General features: G+C 36.0%; 1 protein-coding gene across 2 annotated transcripts in view; it reads left to right on the top strand.

Annotated features, from left to right (window-relative positions):
* Positions 1–21,439, top strand: part of LOC128175396 (usherin-like) — a 70,299-nt gene that overhangs the window by 14,409 nt on the left and 34,451 nt on the right. Inside the window, exons 19-45 of one of the 2 annotated variants that reach the window (XM_052840990.1) lie at positions 179–406; positions 697–828; positions 1,329–1,457; positions 2,050–2,175; positions 3,239–3,556; positions 3,869–4,294; positions 7,196–7,423; positions 7,529–7,609; positions 7,781–7,966; positions 8,079–8,192; positions 8,353–8,522; positions 9,662–9,791; positions 10,269–10,456; positions 10,957–11,104; positions 11,336–11,650; positions 11,917–12,096; positions 12,807–12,960; positions 13,139–13,278; positions 13,715–13,851; positions 14,797–14,932; positions 15,224–15,520; positions 15,791–16,009; positions 16,276–16,467; positions 16,665–16,907; positions 17,110–17,322; positions 18,284–18,486; positions 18,933–19,141. In XM_052840990.1, the coding sequence (XP_052696950.1) occupies positions 179–406; positions 697–828; positions 1,329–1,457; positions 2,050–2,175; positions 3,239–3,556; positions 3,869–4,294; positions 7,196–7,423; positions 7,529–7,609; positions 7,781–7,966; positions 8,079–8,192; positions 8,353–8,522; positions 9,662–9,791; positions 10,269–10,456; positions 10,957–11,104; positions 11,336–11,650; positions 11,917–12,096; positions 12,807–12,960; positions 13,139–13,278; positions 13,715–13,851; positions 14,797–14,932; positions 15,224–15,520; positions 15,791–16,009; positions 16,276–16,467; positions 16,665–16,907; positions 17,110–17,322; positions 18,284–18,486; positions 18,933–19,141 (5,242 nt within the window). The remainder of the gene's footprint in view (positions 1–178; positions 407–696; positions 829–1,328; positions 1,458–2,049; positions 2,176–3,238; positions 3,557–3,868; positions 4,295–7,195; positions 7,424–7,528; positions 7,610–7,780; positions 7,967–8,078; positions 8,193–8,352; positions 8,523–9,661; positions 9,792–10,268; positions 10,457–10,956; positions 11,105–11,335; positions 11,651–11,916; positions 12,097–12,806; positions 12,961–13,138; positions 13,279–13,714; positions 13,852–14,796; positions 14,933–15,223; positions 15,521–15,790; positions 16,010–16,275; positions 16,468–16,664; positions 16,908–17,109; positions 17,323–18,283; positions 18,487–18,932; positions 19,142–21,439) is intronic. The other variant, XM_052840989.1, reaches the window with a different exon arrangement.

A 21,439-nucleotide genomic window follows, 5' to 3' on the forward strand; every position in this document is an offset into this window, starting at 1 on the left:
TTATATATCCCTTTTTTATGAATCAATCCTTAAAAAAAAAACCAACACTTACATCAAGCAATAGAATCTTTTCTTTCAATGTTTGTTTATATGGGTGTAAGGGTTGAGGGCAATTCTGAAATGAAAATACATTCTGCAATGCAAATTCTTTTTGAATTTAAGTTTCTATATATTTCAGTCCCAGCTGGCTTGTATAAGCCCAAGTTCTTCAGTGCGAACTCCAGCATGATTCGTTTGACCTGGGAGGAGCCAGCCAGCCTCAATGGACCAGCTCCCCTGTACTCAGTGGAGAAGACGGTCCCCTCCCTCAATTACCCACCCTTGGTGGTGCAGGGCACCAGATTCCCAGGGGGAGGGTACTACCTTTTCCCACCGGATATCATTCCCCCCAATGTAGCCTATACTGGTAAGTATCAATTGGGTCACACGTCACAATAGTTTTATTCTTGGACTTGAATATATTGCAGAGTTTTCTTTTTGTCATTTTTGTCAAAATCTTGAGGTTTTCATTTCACTAATGTTTGTTGGTTGTAAATGTCAAGGTCAAAATTGTATGATCAATATAACAATGAAGGTCATTTTCAAGGTCAAATCAATTTAATCCTAAAATACATGTAACTTTTTAATTTGTCCGCAACAGGGTTTGTATTGTGAACCATATACATGTATATGAATGTGAAAATTCTTTTTTGACAGGGATTCGGTTGAAGTTTAAGACAGGGCAGAGAAATGGTCTGCTGTTGTTTGCTGCATCAGCTGGGCGACAAGAGGAGTTTCTGGTTCTACAGTTCAAGTCGGGCAGACCATGGTTTCTATTTGATCCTCAGGGTGGGTGTTACATTATAATGTAGTTACTATATAACTTTATAGTGTTATACATGTATCTAAAAGGGTGACAGAACTTTTATCTGATTTTGTACCCACATAATGCAGTTAGTAACTGAATTATTTTTCCTGTACTAGTCATTATATTTTAGATTGTTTGTTAGTAAAAATATAGTAATAAATATACTGTACATAAAATGTATTTAAAACATATGCTGAATATTATCAACAAAAGAAAATTAATGTACTTATTCTGGATTCAACATGAAAAATTCAATTCGCAGAAAATACCTATAACAAATAAGCATCACAGTAAAAAAAACGGAACTAAAATTACATTTTTGAAACTAAACTTTAAAAATAACGAGACAAAGATTGTCATTTGGTTAATTATGGAATATTATCATGTATAATGACAAATATGATTATTTATAAATGTACCGTACATGAAGTAGGTTCTGTAGAATGACGAGAGTTTCAGCTCAAACTTCCTGTTGTGACAGATTGTCCCAGCATTGTGGAGGTTGATTCATTTGCTGATAATGACCGCTCTTATACTGATGATCAGTGGCATAGTCTGATTGTGTTACGAGATAATGAGTTGGCAAGAATTGAGGTAGACCAGTTCAAAGGTCAGGTCAAGGGTGAAGTGTGAAGCACGCTGTGGCAGCATGTAGTTTTCGATGCAGTGTTTGATTGTGTGATTTTAGTCTAGCAAGAATAAATGGAGTCTCATTAAAAGGTTGGGTTGATATGTTTAGAAAAAAAAGAGAAATTGGGTCCTATTTTGATTCCATTCATTCTTAGCATGTAAACAATTAAAAACAAAAATTGTATGTATCTCTCTAATGCATGTACTGGTATGCAAGGACTCCATGTGAAAACTGGGACATTTTTTTGTCAAAACAGTGATCACATGAATATCAAGAGTCATTATATAATTGATGGTCAACATGAAACATTAACAGAGACCCTTTTTCATTAAAGGAGAAAAAGAAATCATGATCTGTGAAGAAAAGTATTTTTTTCTCGGATATATTTAGATTCTTTCAGTCTTTGAAAATAGTTCTTCCATCTTTTTCAATAGTTGACTTAACCAGTTTTATCAACTATGAAATGGTAAAATATGGAAGACATTCCCAGTTTCCACATTTGCCACCTAGATCTCTCTAAATTAGACCAGAATGCTCACGTGGTTTTTGATTGGTGCACTGTTTGTGACAGATTGTGTTTCCACGGTAACGCCCACGAATGATGAGGGTCTTCTGTACAGCGACCACCGCTGGCATGAGTTGGTTGCCACGCGTGACGAACGAACAGCCTACATCTCTATTGATTCTCTCTGGAAAGGTTTGATCTTCATTGAGATTCTTTCTTTCTTATTTCTTGGATGTCTTAATTTCCATTTATGGTATGTTAGCTCTGGTCATCTTAACATGCACGTATTCCACATGCAAGTTTATACAAGATACCACTGTCAAAGAATTTGATCTACCTATTACTTAATTTCCTACATTGTATATTGTACACTGCATATTGAATTTGATAAAAACCCAAGATGTTGTTTTTACCCTGCTTAAGAGAGAGAAAGAAATGAATGTGAGAGAGAGAAAGAGAGAGAGAGAGATGAATGGAGGATACATGGGTTTTGTAATAGAGAGAAAGAAAGATAATGAGAGAGAAGAGGCAATGCAATGCAATGCTCAACTTCCTGCTTTTATACACATTGTTCTTTCTCCTGCAATACCTTTCAAATCTAAATTCCATACAAACTTTAAAATGAATGCTTTGTTGGAGCTGTACTGGTAAGTTTGTTTGAAGTACTTTCATTGCTTAATGTCCTGATGACTTGTACCTTACCAGAAAATGAATAATCCTTTCTATTCCCTTGCACTTGCTATATTTCATTATAGTTTACATGTATGCAACATAATCCTTACTTGCAAACTTTAGAATTATTGTGCAGTCTACGTGTGCCATGTCAGCTGTTAATGAAAAATTATAAACGCAAATATGGCAGTGTGATAAGAAATCAAAAAGTGAATATCAATGAATATCATAAAACATATAGGATCTGATGCATGTATGTGCATGTTTGCATGAACCAAATAGATGTACCTGCATGCGAAGTTTGATGTGATTGAATTTAATTCACTAAATCATTGTGATGATATATCAATGATCATTTTGGTAGCAGTTCATTAATTAGAATTCATAAATATCGAATTTTCCTAAAAATATTGATACTGGTATCTACCTTTGAAATATACAAATTATGAAATTTTCATAAAAATAAATTTGCAAACTATAAAACTGCTATGAATAGAAGAATTTGTCCCATAACTTACAAATTTTAAGAATCTTATGCCACAAAAGATGTAAAAAGATGAAACAAAATTTTATGATATTTTAGGGACAAAAACTAGCCACTGTACGACGGGGGGTGGTCATCAAGGGACAGTTATTGGACCCAGTACAGGGGTCTATGTCGGGGGTCTCCCTCACGACTACGTCATTCGCCGTGAAAATGCAAGTACTGACCCCCGCATGACAGTGACCAGACAGTCATTTCAAGGTTGTATCAAGGACATCCAGATACTGCAGCAAATGTATCCTAAGGAGGTGTGGAAGACACTGGACTGGGACAAGGCTCAGGCCAATGAGCTGACCTTTCTGAACTGGGAGGGGTGTCCTACCAATCTAGAGTCTGGCATTCATTTTATGGGACAAGGTAAGACATTTATTGCCTCTGATTAAAATTCATTGCAGATTGTCAAGAATTTTGTATAACACCATTTTATGTTAACAATATCTACATTATTAAGTTGCTCTGACCTATTTTTAAACAAATTTAAACTGGTAGACCGATATAGGTTTTGGGGAAATTCATTGTTTTTGATATCATGAGGGGGTTGGTTTATAAAAAGTAATATTTTATACACTTTCATGACTTTTCAGTATCAGCTTGGGTCAAAGCATGCTCATTAAACAAATAATCACTATAAAAAATACATTTCAAATGGCTGGCATCTCTTTATTTTAGGTTACCTTTCTATATCAAGTTCAGTATGGGAACTGAATGATAAAACAAAACTAGAATTCAACTTTAGAACAGACCTTGCCTCTGGAATGCTTTTCTTTGGTTTCGGAGGAGAGGGAATCTACTACTACGTAGGACTTATTCACAACAGCTTGTATTTTGAATTCTCCAATGGAATTGCCACAGGCAGTGTGACCTTCCAGCGACCTGACCTTCTGCTTTGTGACGGGAACTGGTACAGGGTCGTTCTAAAAAAGGAAGGTCAAATGGCTTCCATTGAGGTTGTGGGTCATGGTACAGAGACTTCTGGGAATTCCTCACATTTTTTGAGGGTGTCTACATCTGGAGAACAGTATATGGGAGGAGTTCCTGAAATGTCAGATGCCAGAAAGTTTATAACAAGGCACAACCTCAATCTCCCTGTAGATGGTTTGTATGAAGACAAGATTAGTTTTTAAAACCCAGCCTGATATTTATTAGTTTAACTGATACAGAAATTATATATTATTATATATTGACTGCCAAAGTAGATCATTTTTTTTATATCGCTCTCATAATGGCAAAACCATGTCTCCTAATGTTGCATTTGGGACTATACACAATAATGTAACAAGGTTAGCCATTACTGTAGATTTCTAATTAAACATGAGGAATTAATATCGGCGTAAAATCTCAAGAAGCACCCCTTATGGATTTTAAAATCTCGCTTTTATTTTAAGAGAGTTGAGAGCTATTAGAGATTAATACAAGAGGCCCATGGGCCACATCGCTCACCTGAACAGCAGTTCCTTGTAACATTACATTTCGTAGCATATGCTTTTTCTATTTTAAACATTGAACCCCTTTCTGGGGACCCAGTTATGGTCCGAGGTTTATGGTTGGCTTTAACAACATAAATAGTAACATAGGAATTAAAATGTGTAGCACTGCGGTGGGACTGCACGTACACAACCTGAAAAAGAAGAAAGGAGTTCCACTTCAAGAGGAATAACTCTCAGACTATACAGAACATCAAGAAAGATCACTACATTAGATCTACACAATTTGAGGATCCTTGCAAAGTAATCTCACAAACTGTAGCATTATAGTTCTCGAGAAAAACTTTTTAAAAACATTTTCAATATATTTTTCTATGTTAAACTTTGAACCCCTCTTGGGGCCACAGTATTAGTCTAGTGCTAAAGTTTTAATTATTTGGAATCTACATTATTTAAGGATGCTTGCATAGTTATCTCACAAGCTGAAGCATTATAGTTCCCTAGAAAAAGATTTTTCAACATTTTCCCTCTATATTTCTATGCTAATTTAAACTTTGAACACCTCTTGGGGCCCCAGTATTAGATTGAGGTCACGGCTTTTTTAATTTCGAATCTACACTATTTGAGGGTGCTTACGTAGTTATCTGACAAATTGATGCATTGTAGTTCTCGAAAAGAAGATTTTTAAACATTTTCCATATATACCGGTACTTCTACATTTAACTTTAAACCCATCTTGGGTCCCTAGTATTAGTCCAAGGGTCACTATTTTAAAACTGTCGAACCTTCATTATCCAAGGTTGTATGCATGATAGTAATCTCACAAATTGAAGCATTGTAGTTCTCGAGAAGAAGATTTTTTAACATGTTACCTTTATATTTCTATAATAAACTTTGACCCCATCTTGGGGCCCCAGTATTGGTCTGGGGTCACAATTTTACCAATTAGGAATCTACATAAGCGAAGGATGCATGCATAGAAATTCCACAAACTAAAACATTGTAGTTCTTGAGAAGAAAATTTTGAAACTTTTCCTTTATGTTTTTTAAAATGTTTAAATTTTGAACCCCTCTTGGTGCCCATCAATTGTCCGGGAGTTACAATTTTTTGAATCTACATTATTTAAGGATGTACATGTATGCATAGTAATATCCAAAACAGTTGCACTATAGTTCTTGAGAAGAAGATTTTAAAACATTTTCCTATATATGTTAAAATCTAAACCCCTACTGGGGCCCCAATTTTTGTTCGGGGGTCACGATTTTTACAATCTTCACTATATATACAACCTTTTGTGTATGTATTGGCATTTTTGGTGAAGTGGTTCTTGAGAAGAAAATTTTTAAACATTTTTCATATGTAGTTCTATGTTAAATTTTGAACCCCGCCTGGGGCCCCAGTTTTGGTCTGAGGGTCACGATTTTTACAATTTAGAATCTTCATTATACATTCAAGCTTTTGTGTAAATATTGGCATTTCTGGTGCAGTGGTTCTTGAGAAGAAGATTTTTTAAACATTTTCCTATGTATTTCTATGTTAAACTTTGAACCCCGCCTGGGGCCCCAGTTTTGGTCCAAGGGTCACGATTTTTACAATTTAGAATCTTCACAATATATACAAGCTTTTGTGTAAATATTGGCATTTCTGGTGCAGTGGTTCTTGAGAAGAAGATTTTTTAAACATTTTCCTATGTATTTCTATGTTAAACTTTGAACCCCGCCTGGGGCCCCAGTTTTGGTCCGAGGGTCACGATTTTTACAATTTAGAATCTTCACTATATATACAAGTTTTTGTGTAAATATTGGCATTTCTGGTGCAGTGGTTCTTGAGGAGAAGATTTTTTAAACATTTTCCATATGTAGTTCTATGTTAAACTTTGAACCCCGCCTGGGGCCCCAGTTTTGGTCCGAGGGTCACGATTTTAACAATTTAGAATCTTCACTATATATACAAGCTTTTGTGTAAATATTGGCATTTCTGGTGCAGTGGTTCTTGAGAAGAAGATTTTTTAAACATTTTCCTATGTATTTCTATGTTAAACTTTGAACCCCGCCTGGGGCCCCAGTTTTGGTCTGAGGGTCACAATTTTTACAATTTAGAATCTTCACTATATATACAAGCTTTTGTGTAAATATTGGCATTTCTGGTGCAGTGGTTCTTGAGAAGAAGATTTTTAAAGACATGCACCCTATACTTACTGTTTCGCAATTATCTCCCTTTTGAAAAGGGCTGTGCCCTTTATTTTAACAATTTATAATCCCCTTTCCATAAGGATGCTTTGTACCAAATTGGGTTAAATTTGGCCCAGTGGTTTTTGAGAAGAAGTTGAAAATGTGAAAAGTTTACAGACAGACGGACGGACAGACAGACAGACAGACAGACAGACGGACAGACAGACGGACGACGGACAACGGGTGATCAGAAAAGCTCACTTGAACCTTCGGTTCAGGTGAGCTAATAATATAGAGTTCCACATTCGCAACAGCGGTATCACAGAATTAAGTACTTGTAAAGTCTACAGTACTCATTTCTTCAGCTAATAGTAAACTTATTTTTATTTTCGTGTCTCAGGTTTTGGAGGATGTATTTCAAAAATAGACATCACTATGCATCAATACCCTTACTACCGCAATTTCCGACTGAACGTGATTGAGCATCTTGGGAAGTTGGAGAATGTTAACATGGATGGATGTACCCCCTTTAATCTGCCAGATGACAACTGTAAACACGATATTGTGGGAAATGTTTATAATGGCACTGAGAGAGAGTTTGAGGACACGGATTTACAGCCTTACTCCGGTGAGAAAGATTATTGTTCAAACATGTTTTCCTATGGTTTTTGATGCTGGAAAGAATCATATCCTTAGTTTCTGCAGACAGTCAGAGTTTTTGATTTGATTTCAGACTACTTGTATAGAGTGCTGGCCAGTAATGATGCAGGAACAGGACTCAGCCCTTGGGTATATGGCAAAACTAAAGAAGGAGGTACTCAAACATGTCAATAAAAAATCTATTACAGTAACTGTACTATAGTATCAGTACTATATAACTGATGCAAAGGCTTTTTATCTGGTGTTCTCATACTGTTGGTGTGACTGAACCATTCACTCTAAAAGTGAATAAAATTTAAATGTAAATATGTTCATATTTTGATAGCCCCAATAGGAGTGAGGCCCCCATACAGTGTAACAGTCCTGAGTGGGTTTGAGATCTCCGCCTCTTGGTATCCACCCAAGTCCTCCGCCGGCCTTCTCTCTCGTTACATACTGAGGGCTTACAACATGGACAGGCTGGAGTTGCCTCCCATAGAAACCGTCTTAACAGATACCTCCATCTACAATGGTGAGACTACTGTTTCTTTTTTCAGAATTGCCATCATTGTAATTTATTTGCAATTCTGTGATAATTTAATAAATCTGTTACGCTAAAAAACTTACTTGAAATCTACTTTCAGGTAAAATAACCACAGCAATCCCCTATACCAACTACACTGTGAAAGTGGCCATCTGTACCGGGGGAGGGTGCAGTGAGAGTTCCGAGGGAGTGGCTGTCACTACTTTTGAAGAAGGTATACAATAATAATTACACCCTGGCATATTCATTCAAATAAATATTGTATTTTTCTTCTATCAAAATACTAGATTCTCTAGATTTTCTAAGATATTAAGAAAAAAGTTTTATGTTAAATTTTAAAACTTTCCTGAAGCTCTGCAACTTTTTTTTTCTAGCACCAGGCAATGTGTTTCCTCCAACAGCAGAAGCAGGCACCTCTCACTTGTTAGTGAAGTGGAAGGCTCCAGGCATGCCTAATGGCATTGTGACGGGTTACTTCCTGTATAAAGACGGAGTGAAAGTGTACACTGGAGGTGGCTATTCCTTCAACATCACAGGACTTCAAGTAAAGCTTTACCAACAATCAGTTTTTTAAGAGTTTCTCTCTGTCTCAGTAGTAAAACATAGGTATTCATAGATTACAAAGCTCACCGAGACGAGGAATTACCTTTATGAGGCATCACCTTTATGAGACCACCTTTATCATATCATATGAAAATCATAGTGAATGATCTTGGATATTTATGGATATTGTAGTGTGGTTTGACACAATATTGTATATCATATACCAAAAACAGTATTGTTACAGTAAGATACAAATTTTATCAATACACTAAGATAAAATAGGATTAATATTGCATCCTATGACACTATACAATATTGCATCTTATGACACTATACAATATTGCATTGTATAATATATCATATGATACAATATAATACTGTAATATGTAATGATACAATATGATTTGTTATACTTTCATGTTAAATACTGAAATCTGATTGGTTAAGACGCAGCTAATAATATTTACTATTACCCTCAGCGTTAGCAACGCACTTGGCAACGGGTAACATTAAAAAATGTTACATGCGCGAAAATTATGCGCGTACGGTTCGCTGTAGAATTCACGTTATTCCTATATAAAAGCAGTAAAATTTTCTTAAAAATTTTAAAAAAGACATTCAGTATAACAAAATAAATAGTGCCTGTTTGGGAGGATAACAGTTGAAATTGACACCCCTCGAAAACCATTGTCAACCTCCGCTTCGCGTCGGTTGACAATGGTTTTCACAGGGTGTCAATTTCAACTGTTACCCTCCCAAACAGGCACTATTTATATAATGTATCATATCATGATGTTCAAAAAGTTTAATACGATATCATATCATATAAAAATTTTACAATATAATATAACATTTTATTATACTTTCATGTTAAATATTGAAATCCGATTGGTTTAGATGCAGTGTATAATCTTTTCTGTTCATGAATTACCAAATTCATGTAATTCCTATGTCAAAGCAGTAAATTTTTCTTTAAAATTAAGACATTCAGTAAAATAAAATAAATAGTGCCTAGCTGTTTGGGAGGGTAGCAGTTGAACTTGACACCCCTCAAAAAACATTGTCAGCCTCAGTCTCGATGAGCTAAAAACGTTGAGCAATGACCAGTATACATTCATATGTATTCTTCCTATTTATCAGGTATACACAGGGTACCAGATAATAGTGCGGGCCTGTACCCGTGTGGGCTGTACCGATGGACCACCAACCACCCTCAGCACGGCCCAGCTCCCCCCCACATTTATGGAAGCCCCCACACTTGTTGTCCTTGGTATGACATTCAACTTCTTTCTCTCTGTTTGAACTATGAGCGATACAAAATTTTCAGAAAACTTGAATTTAAGATTTAATAAGGAAGTAGAATGCTTTTACAGTAAAACACAATTATAACGAAGCACCAGGGATGGGTGATTTTGCTTTGTTATAATCGTAATTCGTTATATTTGTCAAATTTACAACAGGTTATATATTCATGGGAAATGAAAATCACTTCGCTGTAAGCGTTAATTCATTTTAAGCATGTTCGCTATAACCGTTTTACTGAACAAAGTGCCAGGGACAAACAATTTTGATTGATTATAATTTGTGTATCAGATAAGATTAGGATAATTCAGATCTAGTGGAATTGAAACTTTTCTGTAAACATGAATTCATGATAGGTGTGTTTGCTAGAACTGTTTTACTGTATTTGAATTATTTGTGACAACTATAATTTAAAAGCGTAATCTTATGAGTGATATCTGTATAGGAAACACTCGCAGTGAGGCCCGCTGGTCAGAGCCCGCCCAGTTGAACGGTGTTTTACAGCGGTACTTGCTGTATGTCTCTGTAAACGTCTCCAGCATTGGGGAGCTGGTTTATAACAACTCGGACTTCTTCACCGATTATGTCATACCGGACCTCGAAGCAGGGACCCAGTATTTCATCAGGGTGGGGGTAAGTGGGGTGTTTTATACTGTAGGTTACTTCTTCAGATGAGTAATAAATTTTGCAATTTGATGTTTTGCATCAAAACACAAGTGCCAAACAGATTATTTGAAAATCTGCAAAGCATGCTTCCTGTGATTTTACGAGGTAATTACTACCTAGCATTTATTTAAAAATTTACAGTACACGCAAGTGTTCTTGGTAAAATCAGCAATGTTCTTTTTTATAAATACCATAATGATTAAACAGTAAAACACGCTTATAACAATGTCTCAAGAGACTGGAAATTTTCATTCGTTATAAACGTAATTCGTTATATCCATCAAGTTTACAACATGTACATGTAATAAAGTCACAGGGAATGAAAATCACTTCACTGTAAGCGTCAATTCATTATAAGCATGTTTGCTATAACTGTTTTTTACTGTATTGATATGCTCTGCAGTAACGTTAATTGATGTGCCTTGTACATGTAAGGATTATGCTGATAGGCTGTCGTGTGTTTGTAGGCATGTACACTAGGAGGGTGTACATTGAGTAAACCAACCAATATTACCACTGAGGAGAGTGCCCCAGAGATGGTCCCTGACCCCCAGATCTCCTCCCCCTCCCCCCACTCCCTCATTATCACCTGGGATGTACCTGGATTGCCTAATGGTAAGATGCATGAAACATTCTCATCATATTTTGGTAAAAAAAAAAAAAAGAAGAGTCTAGAGTATTTAGTAATGGCTTTCTTAGATATTAAAATAAATGTACTGTAAAGAAGTGTAAAAACTGATAACAGACTAGAATATTTACCATTCCATCTACAAAATTCTATTCCATTTAGATTTGTAAGTTCAGATGAAACCCGTCAATCATAATCTTGTATACATTTTTGTTAAGGACATATAATATCATATCATCTGTACCACAATGAAGTGAAGATATACAGTGGATTGACTAGATCCTATACCATAGAGAAACTGGCCCCTTACAGCCTACAAACTCTCAGGGTGTCGGCCTGTACTGTGAGGGGGTGTGGCTCCAGTGGGATGGTGAAGGGCCGGACAATGGAAGCCCCACCCACTGGGTATATTGTGATGAATGCAGAGGTTGTCGATGCCAGGACAGTCAAAGTTTACTGGAATGCACCTGAGGAAGCCAATGGGGTCATATTTTATGATATCGATGCAGAAGGAGAATTCTATGCCGATAGAGGTACGGAGTTTGGAACATAAGAAAGCATGAAAAAATAATGAAGGATTCATTCACGATATATCTACATATACTACCAAAGCGAATTAAAAGTTTACATCAAATCTAAGCAAAATATTTATAATTATGTTAACAATGTGTATGGATGTAATTAAGTGAACAATGAGTGTGATTGGTCTTTTTGATTTGACCAGTTCCACACCCAATACAAGAACATGTAAGATATCTCCTTATGGCATTGTTTTACTGAACGTTTTATTCCTTTGAAGATTCTGACAACTACACCTTGGTCCAGGGGAGGAGGACCTTGTTCAATGGACGCAATGCCTCAGAGTGGATTGAGGTATTCCCCCTGGTTCCTCGGTCACAGTTTGTGATTCAGGTCAATGCCTCAAACACTGCTGGCTTTATTCTCAGTAACATCCTCACTATGGACATGCCTCCAGGGAGTATGTTCTTTAATCTACTCAGTCTTGTTTTATTTAATTCCCTTTTTCTTTAAGTTCATAATATGTCAGTCTACGTGATTTATTTATAAAAGTTTACAGCCAAATTAAAGCTGAACACTGCTCGTAAATAGGCACTGATTGCCATATTTCTGTTTCATCACTGCTGTCCCTACAACCCCCATTTGCATGTGAAGCGCAGACCTCTAAATAGTTCCAAGTATTTCACTGTAGAGGTCTCACCTGTGTGGACATACATCTTGCCTCGTCATGTTACTCGGTCGCGATAAAATTATCAAATTTTACACACTTTTTTTAAGCCAGAAGAATACTATTATCAATGAAATTGGTCAATGCATTATTTACAAACAAAATATGCACATAGAATTAAAATTAAATGCATATAATCCAAAGACAACAAAAGGAATACTACAAGTCATCCACGAGTTTCAGGTGTGCAATCTGGTGTAATGAAATCAGAGGGTTTATATACCAGGTACCTGTGTGACGATGCCTATAAACGAGCGGTGTTCAGCTTTAAGACCAGCCCATACTTTATTATTTGTTACACAAGAACTAGTATTGATTTTTAATGAAGTATTTGGTTTACAAAACTATGAAGCAAGTTAATTTTGGGGGGAAAAAAATGAACATGGCAGCATGGATATCTGATAATTAAAAATGATTGACCCTTCCTATTTTTGCTTTTTCAGCTCCTGATGGAGTTATTGCCCCTGATCTTGTATCAGAGACCCCCACCTCCATGAAAGTGATGTGGAAGCCGGTAGGACGATCCAACTCTGTCGAAGAGCCTCAGTACACTGTCCAATTCAGAGACCTCCTACTGAATGGAACCACCATTTATGAGTAAGGTTTTGTTTCATCATATCGTATGATTGTATCTTCACTTCGAAATGAAATAGCAAAAAAAAAAATCCACAGGTTCTCATGACTTCATTAAATAAGTTCACTTTAAAAAAATTAACTTTTCAAAAAGTTTTTGCCTTTTTTTTTTTAAATAACATTTACAGAATTGTATTTTCAGCATTTTTGGACCAACAACTACTTTCATTCACACAAAACAGAATTTAGTGCCCTATTCGCAGTATGAATTTAGAATTGTTGCCAAAAACACGCATGGAGAAACCAAGTCAAGCTGGAGCAAACAGACTACAAGGCAGGACAGTAAGTATATAGTCAACAAAAAACAGCTGATTATACATGTAAATAAAACCTAAGTGTGAAAGGACATGGAAGAAATCCACTTACCGTAAACTTTGTGAGGTTAAGTCTGAGAAGTAATTAACATGCAAGGAATGCAAGAGCTGCTGAAACAGAACGGGTGAAATCATATATTTACTTCCAATTATATATGTAAATAAGCTTTTAAATATTCATTACTTTCAAGCTTTTCAATACAATTGTTAAAATTTGATATGGAGGTAACAAAATCAGTTAACAGTTTGAAAACCTTGAATATTCAAAAAATGCAACATTTGATGAGAACTAACACATAGAAATTTAAACCATTAACAAAAATGTTTTCTTAATGTTTTAAATCTTGAGCCAAATGCTACATATCAAACATCATATATTGATGTGCAAACTTCTATCCTAATAGAGCCAAGGGGTATAGACCCACCATTGATTCCATCTATTGGAGCCCGCTATGTGGATATAGTGTGGGTGCCTCCACTAGTACCTAATGGCGTAGTGATGGAGTACAGGGTGTATCAAAATAACCTCCTCACTGCTGTGGTAAGTATAATAAATGTACCCTAATTATAACAAGTCAAGTAATGCATATTTATAATATTTATTTCAAAACTTTAAAACTTTAAGTATTACCTTTTTAATATAGTCGTCATACTTAAACAACCTCTCTGTTTTACAATGTTTGAGAAAAATTACATTTATATTATACAAATATTGACTGGGGTTGAGGGCAACATTGATTATATTAGCCCCCGAGGGACGAAATATTGCACGACGAGAAGTGTAGGGCAATATTTTCATCCCAAGGGGGCTAATATAATCAATGTTGCCTGAAACACGGTCAACATTTGTCTTGTTATATAAAGAAACAAACCAAAATTTAAGAAAGTAGTTGAAAACAGATCGTCGTAATTTTTTCAGCTCAACAAAGAATTCACAAATTCAATTTTGTGCAAAGTTCATTTCCAAATATCCTCAGCATCAAACGGTCACTGGTGGTATTCCGCCGACCGAAAGAATTAACATACAGATGTTCTACAATGTACCTTATTTTACTTCACAGTAATTCGCAAATCCTTATATCCGTTCTGAAAGCAAACCATCGCATTGCGCGTCCTTTGTTACTTGCCTTGACTGGCTGTCTATTATGACGTCACGTTGCTTTGGAGTCGCAAGAGTTATTTACATCACCGTTTACGAATCAACAAATCAGAAGTGATTAATTGAAAAAGAGGGAATATTCTCTAGATATTATTCCTAGCTGGTCAATAATAAAAAAATATTGACCGGTCAACATTTTTCGGACGAGCTAATATTACAATTACTGTATTGACTATTTGTCTATATAGATCAGTTAATAGTGAGAATATAATACTGAATATAACAATAATAAATATATTGTATACATGTACATGTACCAGAAAAATTAGTTTAACAAACAAAATTTGCAAATAATTTTTTTTTATTTGTTGTTTTATACTGTCTCAGTTGAATGGCCAGACAACCAACAGAAGGATGGACTCCCTCAGCCCGTTTTCCTCCTACATGTTTCACGTGGAGGCCTGTACGTTAGGAGGATGTCGAAAGAGTGCCAGTTCATCCACCATCAGGACACTAGAAGACGGTAAAGTCAATCAGATAGTTGTAAAACTACTGTACAGTAGAACACATTTTGTATATTAAATGATTTTGGGTGTCCTATAAGAATTTGAAAAAAAGAAAATTAAGATATTGAAATGTCTGCAATATCTTGTGAAATTCTTGATGTTTATAAGGGTTTTTGAATTATTGGTTGTACACTAGATGTATTATATTTCAAATTTTATTTCAGAAAAAAATAAGCAAGCCACCAGATCAAAACTAAATGCTCCAATTTTTTAAATTAATAATTTTGTGATTTGGTTTATTTTCAAAGTTCCTGAAAATATGTCCGCCCCAGCACTTCAATCCCTGACCCCAACCTCCATACTAGTAGACTGGTCCATGCCTGAGAAATCGAACGGTTTGATTGCTTACTACCAGATAGAGCGCCGTATCAATGGCACATCAAACATCACCATGGTTACAAAGGTTCTTCCTGAGGCCAAGCAGCAGTATGTGGATGATATGTCGGAGTTGTCCCCCTTTACTGTGTACGACTACAGAGTTATAGTTGTAAATGGAGCAGGAAGTTTAGGTTCACATTGGAGCACCGTCATCACCAAATCCTCAAGTAAGACTCGTGCATCATACTTTTCTCTGTTTCTCCCAATTTTCTTCATGTTGAATCATCATTGTAACATATTGATTGTCTTGTAACAGAATGGGAGAAACAATAACACACCAGTCATTGATTTGAACCCAGGTCCCCTGAATCAATAGACAGGTGGTTTGCCAGTTGGGCTCTATAGTGCCAGTAATTGAACTGGTCTGACTGTAACAGTCCATGTTTTTGATGTAACTTTTTGCAGCTCTGCAATTAATTGTATTTTCTGTGCTTTAGAGCCTACAGGAGTGATGACCCCTGTTGTAACTATCAACAGCCCAACCTCTTTAACTGTGACCTGGACTAAACCCGTGAGGGCCAATGGAGTCCTGGAGTATTACGTAATTCGCCTGAATCAGGAGCAGATAGAGATCCGTGATGTCAGTCTCTTCAATGTGACCGTGAACACATTGCTGCCCTATACCAACTACTCGGTGTCTCTCACTGTGTGCTCAGGTAAGGTCTACAACAATTCAAAGAGGACTCAGATTCCTGTGTCTATATCTTAAAGTTGAAAATGACAGCAATGAAGTGAAATTTTGGAAGCTTTTACTTTCTTATTTGTGATTACTTAACTTGTGATAAACTAATTTGCCGTACGTGATTAATTATTACCTTTGCATGACAGAGATGCAGAATTATTTCATTTAGGCATTATAAGATTGAGTTCTGGCCTTAAGTTATAGTGTCAAAGCATGAGTTAGTTAATTTTTTTCTTGTAGATGGAGGGTGTACAGAAAGTGCTCATGTTCCTGTCCAGACTTGGGCAACTGTCCCTGAGGGTATGGACCCTCCCATCCCCACCCCCATATCTCAAAACCTAATCACCGTCACTTGGGATAACCCGAGGAGAGCTAACGGCCAAAACATTCAGTTTGAGCTTATGAGAAAGATGCTTAGACAACCTCTAGAAGGTATTCAGTTTTTTATTACACTATATTTACTCATCAAACTAGAGAGACTCGTATGTTTATTGTACATAATATATGAGTATATGTCTTGTTTATTATCTCCATTTATCTTAAAACAGTGAATATACCGGTAATTTATTCAATATTACTTATACAATGTAGTATCATGAAAAAATATACCATAACTTATTCTATTGCAGACACAGTTATAAACCCTTCATGGCTGAGCATTTACTCAGGGACCTCCCATTATTTTGAGGACAGGGGTCTGTCATTGTTCACCACTTATCTTTACAAAATAACAGTGTACAACAGTGTAGGTCAGCTGACTAGTTCAGACTCGGTGGAAGCCACGACCTACGGGGGATTCCCTCGCCAGGCGGCGGTCATCAATGTTGTACCTATTGACCATGTCACTCTGCAGGTTTCATGGGAAACACCAGGTATGTATCAAAATCTCTGAGAATTTTCTAAAGGTGCTTAAAGAGATACATATATTAACTTAGAACTGTTGAACATTCTTTTATGGTTAAAAATCTTGCATTTTTTGATTACCAGGTAATATTAAATATGTGTCCTTGATTTTTTGCAAAGGACTGTATGACTAGATTGTATAAGTAAGATTTTTTTCTGCTTTCTGTATAGATGTGGTAGAACTCCAGGGCTATGTGACTGAGTTCACCCTTGAAGCTTTCAGTGACAGTCACAATGTGACAGAGACATATGACCCCTGGACGACCAGTGTCCTGGTCAAGAATCTCCGCCCCAGCACCCTATACACGGTGTACCTGACCATCACAATCCATGGGGGACAGTTCATCACCAGTAACCCAATGTCTGCTCAGACTCTGGACGGAGGTCAGTGTTACATATATTTGATTTATACTGTAGATTCCTTATTTTACACAAGTACTTAATTCCACAATTCAGCCTTTTTACATCAAAATCATGAGAACATAAAATCACAAATGACAAATTTTTATCATTGTTTCATGTAGTTTTTATGTGTCAAAATAATAAAAGTAAGATTTCAAAATTTGCTAGATGCTCCTCTGGGATTTCACACGGATATTAAAACCTCGCGTTTAAATAGGAATCTACAGTAATATGAAAGAAAATTGATTGTATTACTATTTTATGGTACTGCAAGTCAACTTTTATATATTTTAAGAAAACTAAGAATTCTGAGAGCTTCTTTGTTGCAATCATTTCTCACCACGAACCAGACATTTGGGGTATATTCGTTTGGTCGAACGGAAACTGCACGAGTAATCTTAATTTACTCATTTGCAGTTCGGAAATCTCTAGTAGATTTCTATCATGTACTTTTTAAATAACAAGTAGACGCTGGAGATACTGTATACAGGGTTATTTTCGCCCTGTGTTATTCTCGCCTTTCTACGCTTTCACACAGTTTTGCTTCATCTTGAATCCACCGAATTGTGTTAAAAGAGAGATGATTTGAGACATTGGAATTCGCCCAGTCTTAAATTGGCACACTGATAACAAGGGCGAAAGGGGCAAAAATAAAAACAGGGGCGAATATTTTCCTGTATACAGTACCCTGAACTTTTTGGAGGTTAGAAATGAGTACACCCTTGGTGTTTTTTAAAATTGCATAAAATATCAATAAAGACACTTTGGTCACATACCGTAAAAAGTTGCAGAACTTTTTAACAAGTTAATCACTGGTTAAAAGGGAAGTAAAGTTGTCACAAATAAAAGTTGGTTGACTATTTATTATGATTTAGAAATTTAAACACATTTTTGACAGAAGCTCATTTGCATTGAAATGGAGACTTTTACAATCCATTTTTAGCTCCTATTGGAATGCCCTCACCTAGGGTGTATGTAATCAGTGACACAATCTTAAAGGTCTCGTGGTCTGCCCCAGAGACCCCGAATGGCGACATCACAGGGTACTATATCTTCCTCAATGACAGAAGATTCAGTACCAATCTAGATGAAGCTGGCTCCTACATACTGACTGGGCTTCTTCCTTATACAATATACAGAGTACAGGTAAAAAAACTAAAAAATGTTCTCCCCCTTAATGTAGACATGTATGAATGTATAATGTAGAGTCTTGAATGCTGAAAGCACCTTGAATTTTTTTTTAGATGATAGAGTTGATTAATATCATGGAGTTATAAAGATGATATTTAGTGTATACTGGAGCAAATGTCCATAAAGAAATCTAAGAGGGATTCTGTATACAGTCAAACTTTGTTATCTTGAACTAGATGGGACTGTTTAAAAACTTTGCGATATCCTGATATTCCAGATATCAAGGGTGAAATACTTGAAAAATAAGTTGTTGGGACGTACCAATCACTTCGACGTATCCACTGTATTTGAGATATCTGTATTCAAGATTTTGAAGTTCAACAGTAACAATTTTCTATAATGTTTCAAACAAAAAGTTCCTCTAAAATTCGGATAGTGCTGTGAAACTCATTTGTTTCCAGATGGAGGTCTGTACAGCTTATGACTGCACCACAAGTCCAGAGATCCGGGTCACCACCAGGGAATCCCCTCCACAGGGTGTGGCACCACCTCAGGTGGTTCCTCTGTCCCCAACAGTGGTCAACATCTCATGGATAGAGCCCACAAAACCTAATGGAATCATCCTAAGATATGACCTTTTCAGGAAGACCATAGTTCCCTGTTCGTCAATGTAAGGCTTCGGTTGTAAAAAAATATCTGTTTGAAACTTTACAGTAAAACATGGTTATAGCAAACATGCTTATAATGAATTGACGCTTACAACGAAGTGATTTTCATTCCCCATGACTATTTAATATGTTGAAAACTTGATGGATGTAACGAATGACGCTTATAATGAAGTAAAATCACCCATCTGAGCACTTCATTATAAGCGTGTTTTACTGTATAATGCATCTGAGAGTTATATTAGTTATGTCTGCATTTTTTCATTAACATTGAAAGACTAAATTCTTACTTCAAATACTGGTATCAAACAATCTCCTATAATTATTTGTACCATCTTCTTTTTATCAATGAGGTAACTAAATTAACAAGTACAAGTAGTGTCTCACTGTAGCTGAGGCAATGGTCATCAGTCAGTGATTAAATGGTTGCTGGTTCAAATCTTGTCATATTCACTTCATGTAGACTGTTTTGTCCTTTGATTATAAGAGTTTTTAGGTCACCTGAGTAAACTCGCGTTAACAATTTTACATTTTTGACTTCTTCTTAAAAACTACAAGGCTAATTGTTACCATTTTTAGTGTGAGGCATCTCTATGGTAAGAGAAATCTAAATTGTGAAATTCATGGCTCTACCATCCCCAGGGCGCCACAGGTGGGGCCAAATATGCAAAAAAAACCCAAATTTTCAAAAATCTTCTTTTCTACTACCGTACATGTGATGGAAAAACTGGTTGCATGGTTATGATGTCCATAAAGCCCTCTACCAAAATTGTGAAATTCATGACCCCTGTGTCAGGGGTTCAGGCTCTAGGGTGGGACCAATATGGCCATATAGTAAAAATGTATTTAATCTTAAAAAAACTGTTTCTCTACTCCCATATATATTTGTTAGAAACTATATGCATGATTATGATGTCCATGAAGCCCTCTACCAAAATTATGAAATTCATGGCCCCTGGGTCAGGGGTTCAGGCTCTAGGGTGGGGCCAAAATGGCCACATAGTAAAAATGTATGAAATCTTAGAAAATCTTCTTCTTTACTCCCATATTTATTATACCCCCGCTCCGAAGGAGAGGGGGTATACTGTTTTACCCTTGTGTGTCTGTCTGTCTGTCCGTCCATCTGTCCGTCCGTAACAAAACTTTTTGTCGCATTTATCTCAACAACTATTTATCGCAGATGCTTGAAATTTTAACACAGTGTTTGTTAAGGCATGCCATATCGTAGGATATATTTTTGTACCAATCGGACGTCAACTTCCTGTTAAATGACGACTTTGCTTATTTTTTAACCAAAATTTTCAAACAAATTTTTGTCAAAGATTTCGCAGCAACGGTTTATTGCAGATGCTTGAAATTTTTACACAGTATTTGTATAGGCATGCCATATCGTGGGATATATTTTTGTACCAATCAGACGTCAACTTCCTGTGAAATGACAAATTTGTTTATTTTTAGCAAAAATTTTTCAACAAATTTCCGTCAAAGAATTCTCAGCAACTGTTTGTTGCACATGCTTGAAATTTTTACACAGTATTTGTATAGGCATGCTATATCGTGGGATGTATTTTTGTACCAATCAGACGTCAACTTCCTGTTAAATGACGACTTTGTTTATTTTTTGCCAACATTTTCAAACAAATTTTCGTCAAAGAATTCTCAGCAACTATTTATCGCAGATGCTTGAAATTTTAACACACTATTTGCTTAGGCATGCCATATTGTGGGATATATTTTTGTATCAATCGGACGTCAACTTCCTGTTAAATGACGACTTTGCTTATTTTTTAACCAAAATTTTCTAACAAATTTTCGTCAAAGATTTCTCAGCAACTATTTATCGCAGATGCTTGAAATTTTTACACAATATTTGTATAGGCATGCCATATCGTGGGATATATTTCTGTACCAATCGGGTGTCAACTTCCTGATAAATGACGACTTTGTTTATTTTTAGCCAAAATTTTCAAACAAATTTTCGTCAAAGAATTCTCAGCAACTATTTATCGCAGATGCTTGAAAGTTTAACACACTATTTGTTTGGGCATGCCATATTGTGGGATATATTTTTGTATCAATCGGATGTCAACTTCCTGTTAAATGATGACTTTGTTTATTTTTTGCCAAAATTTTCAAACAAATTTTCGTCAAAGATTTCTCAGCAATTGTTTATCGCAGATGCTTGAAATTTTTACACAGTATTTGTATAGGCATGCCATATTGTGGGATATATTTCTGTACCAATCGGATGCCAGCTTTCTGTTAGATGTCGACTTTGCTTATTTTGCATATTCACATCAGAG

Source organism: Crassostrea angulata, chromosome 3 (genome assembly GCF_025612915.1).
Source record: "Crassostrea angulata isolate pt1a10 chromosome 3, ASM2561291v2, whole genome shotgun sequence".
In the NCBI taxonomy this organism is placed as follows: domain Eukaryota; kingdom Metazoa; phylum Mollusca; class Bivalvia; order Ostreida; family Ostreidae; genus Magallana; species Magallana angulata.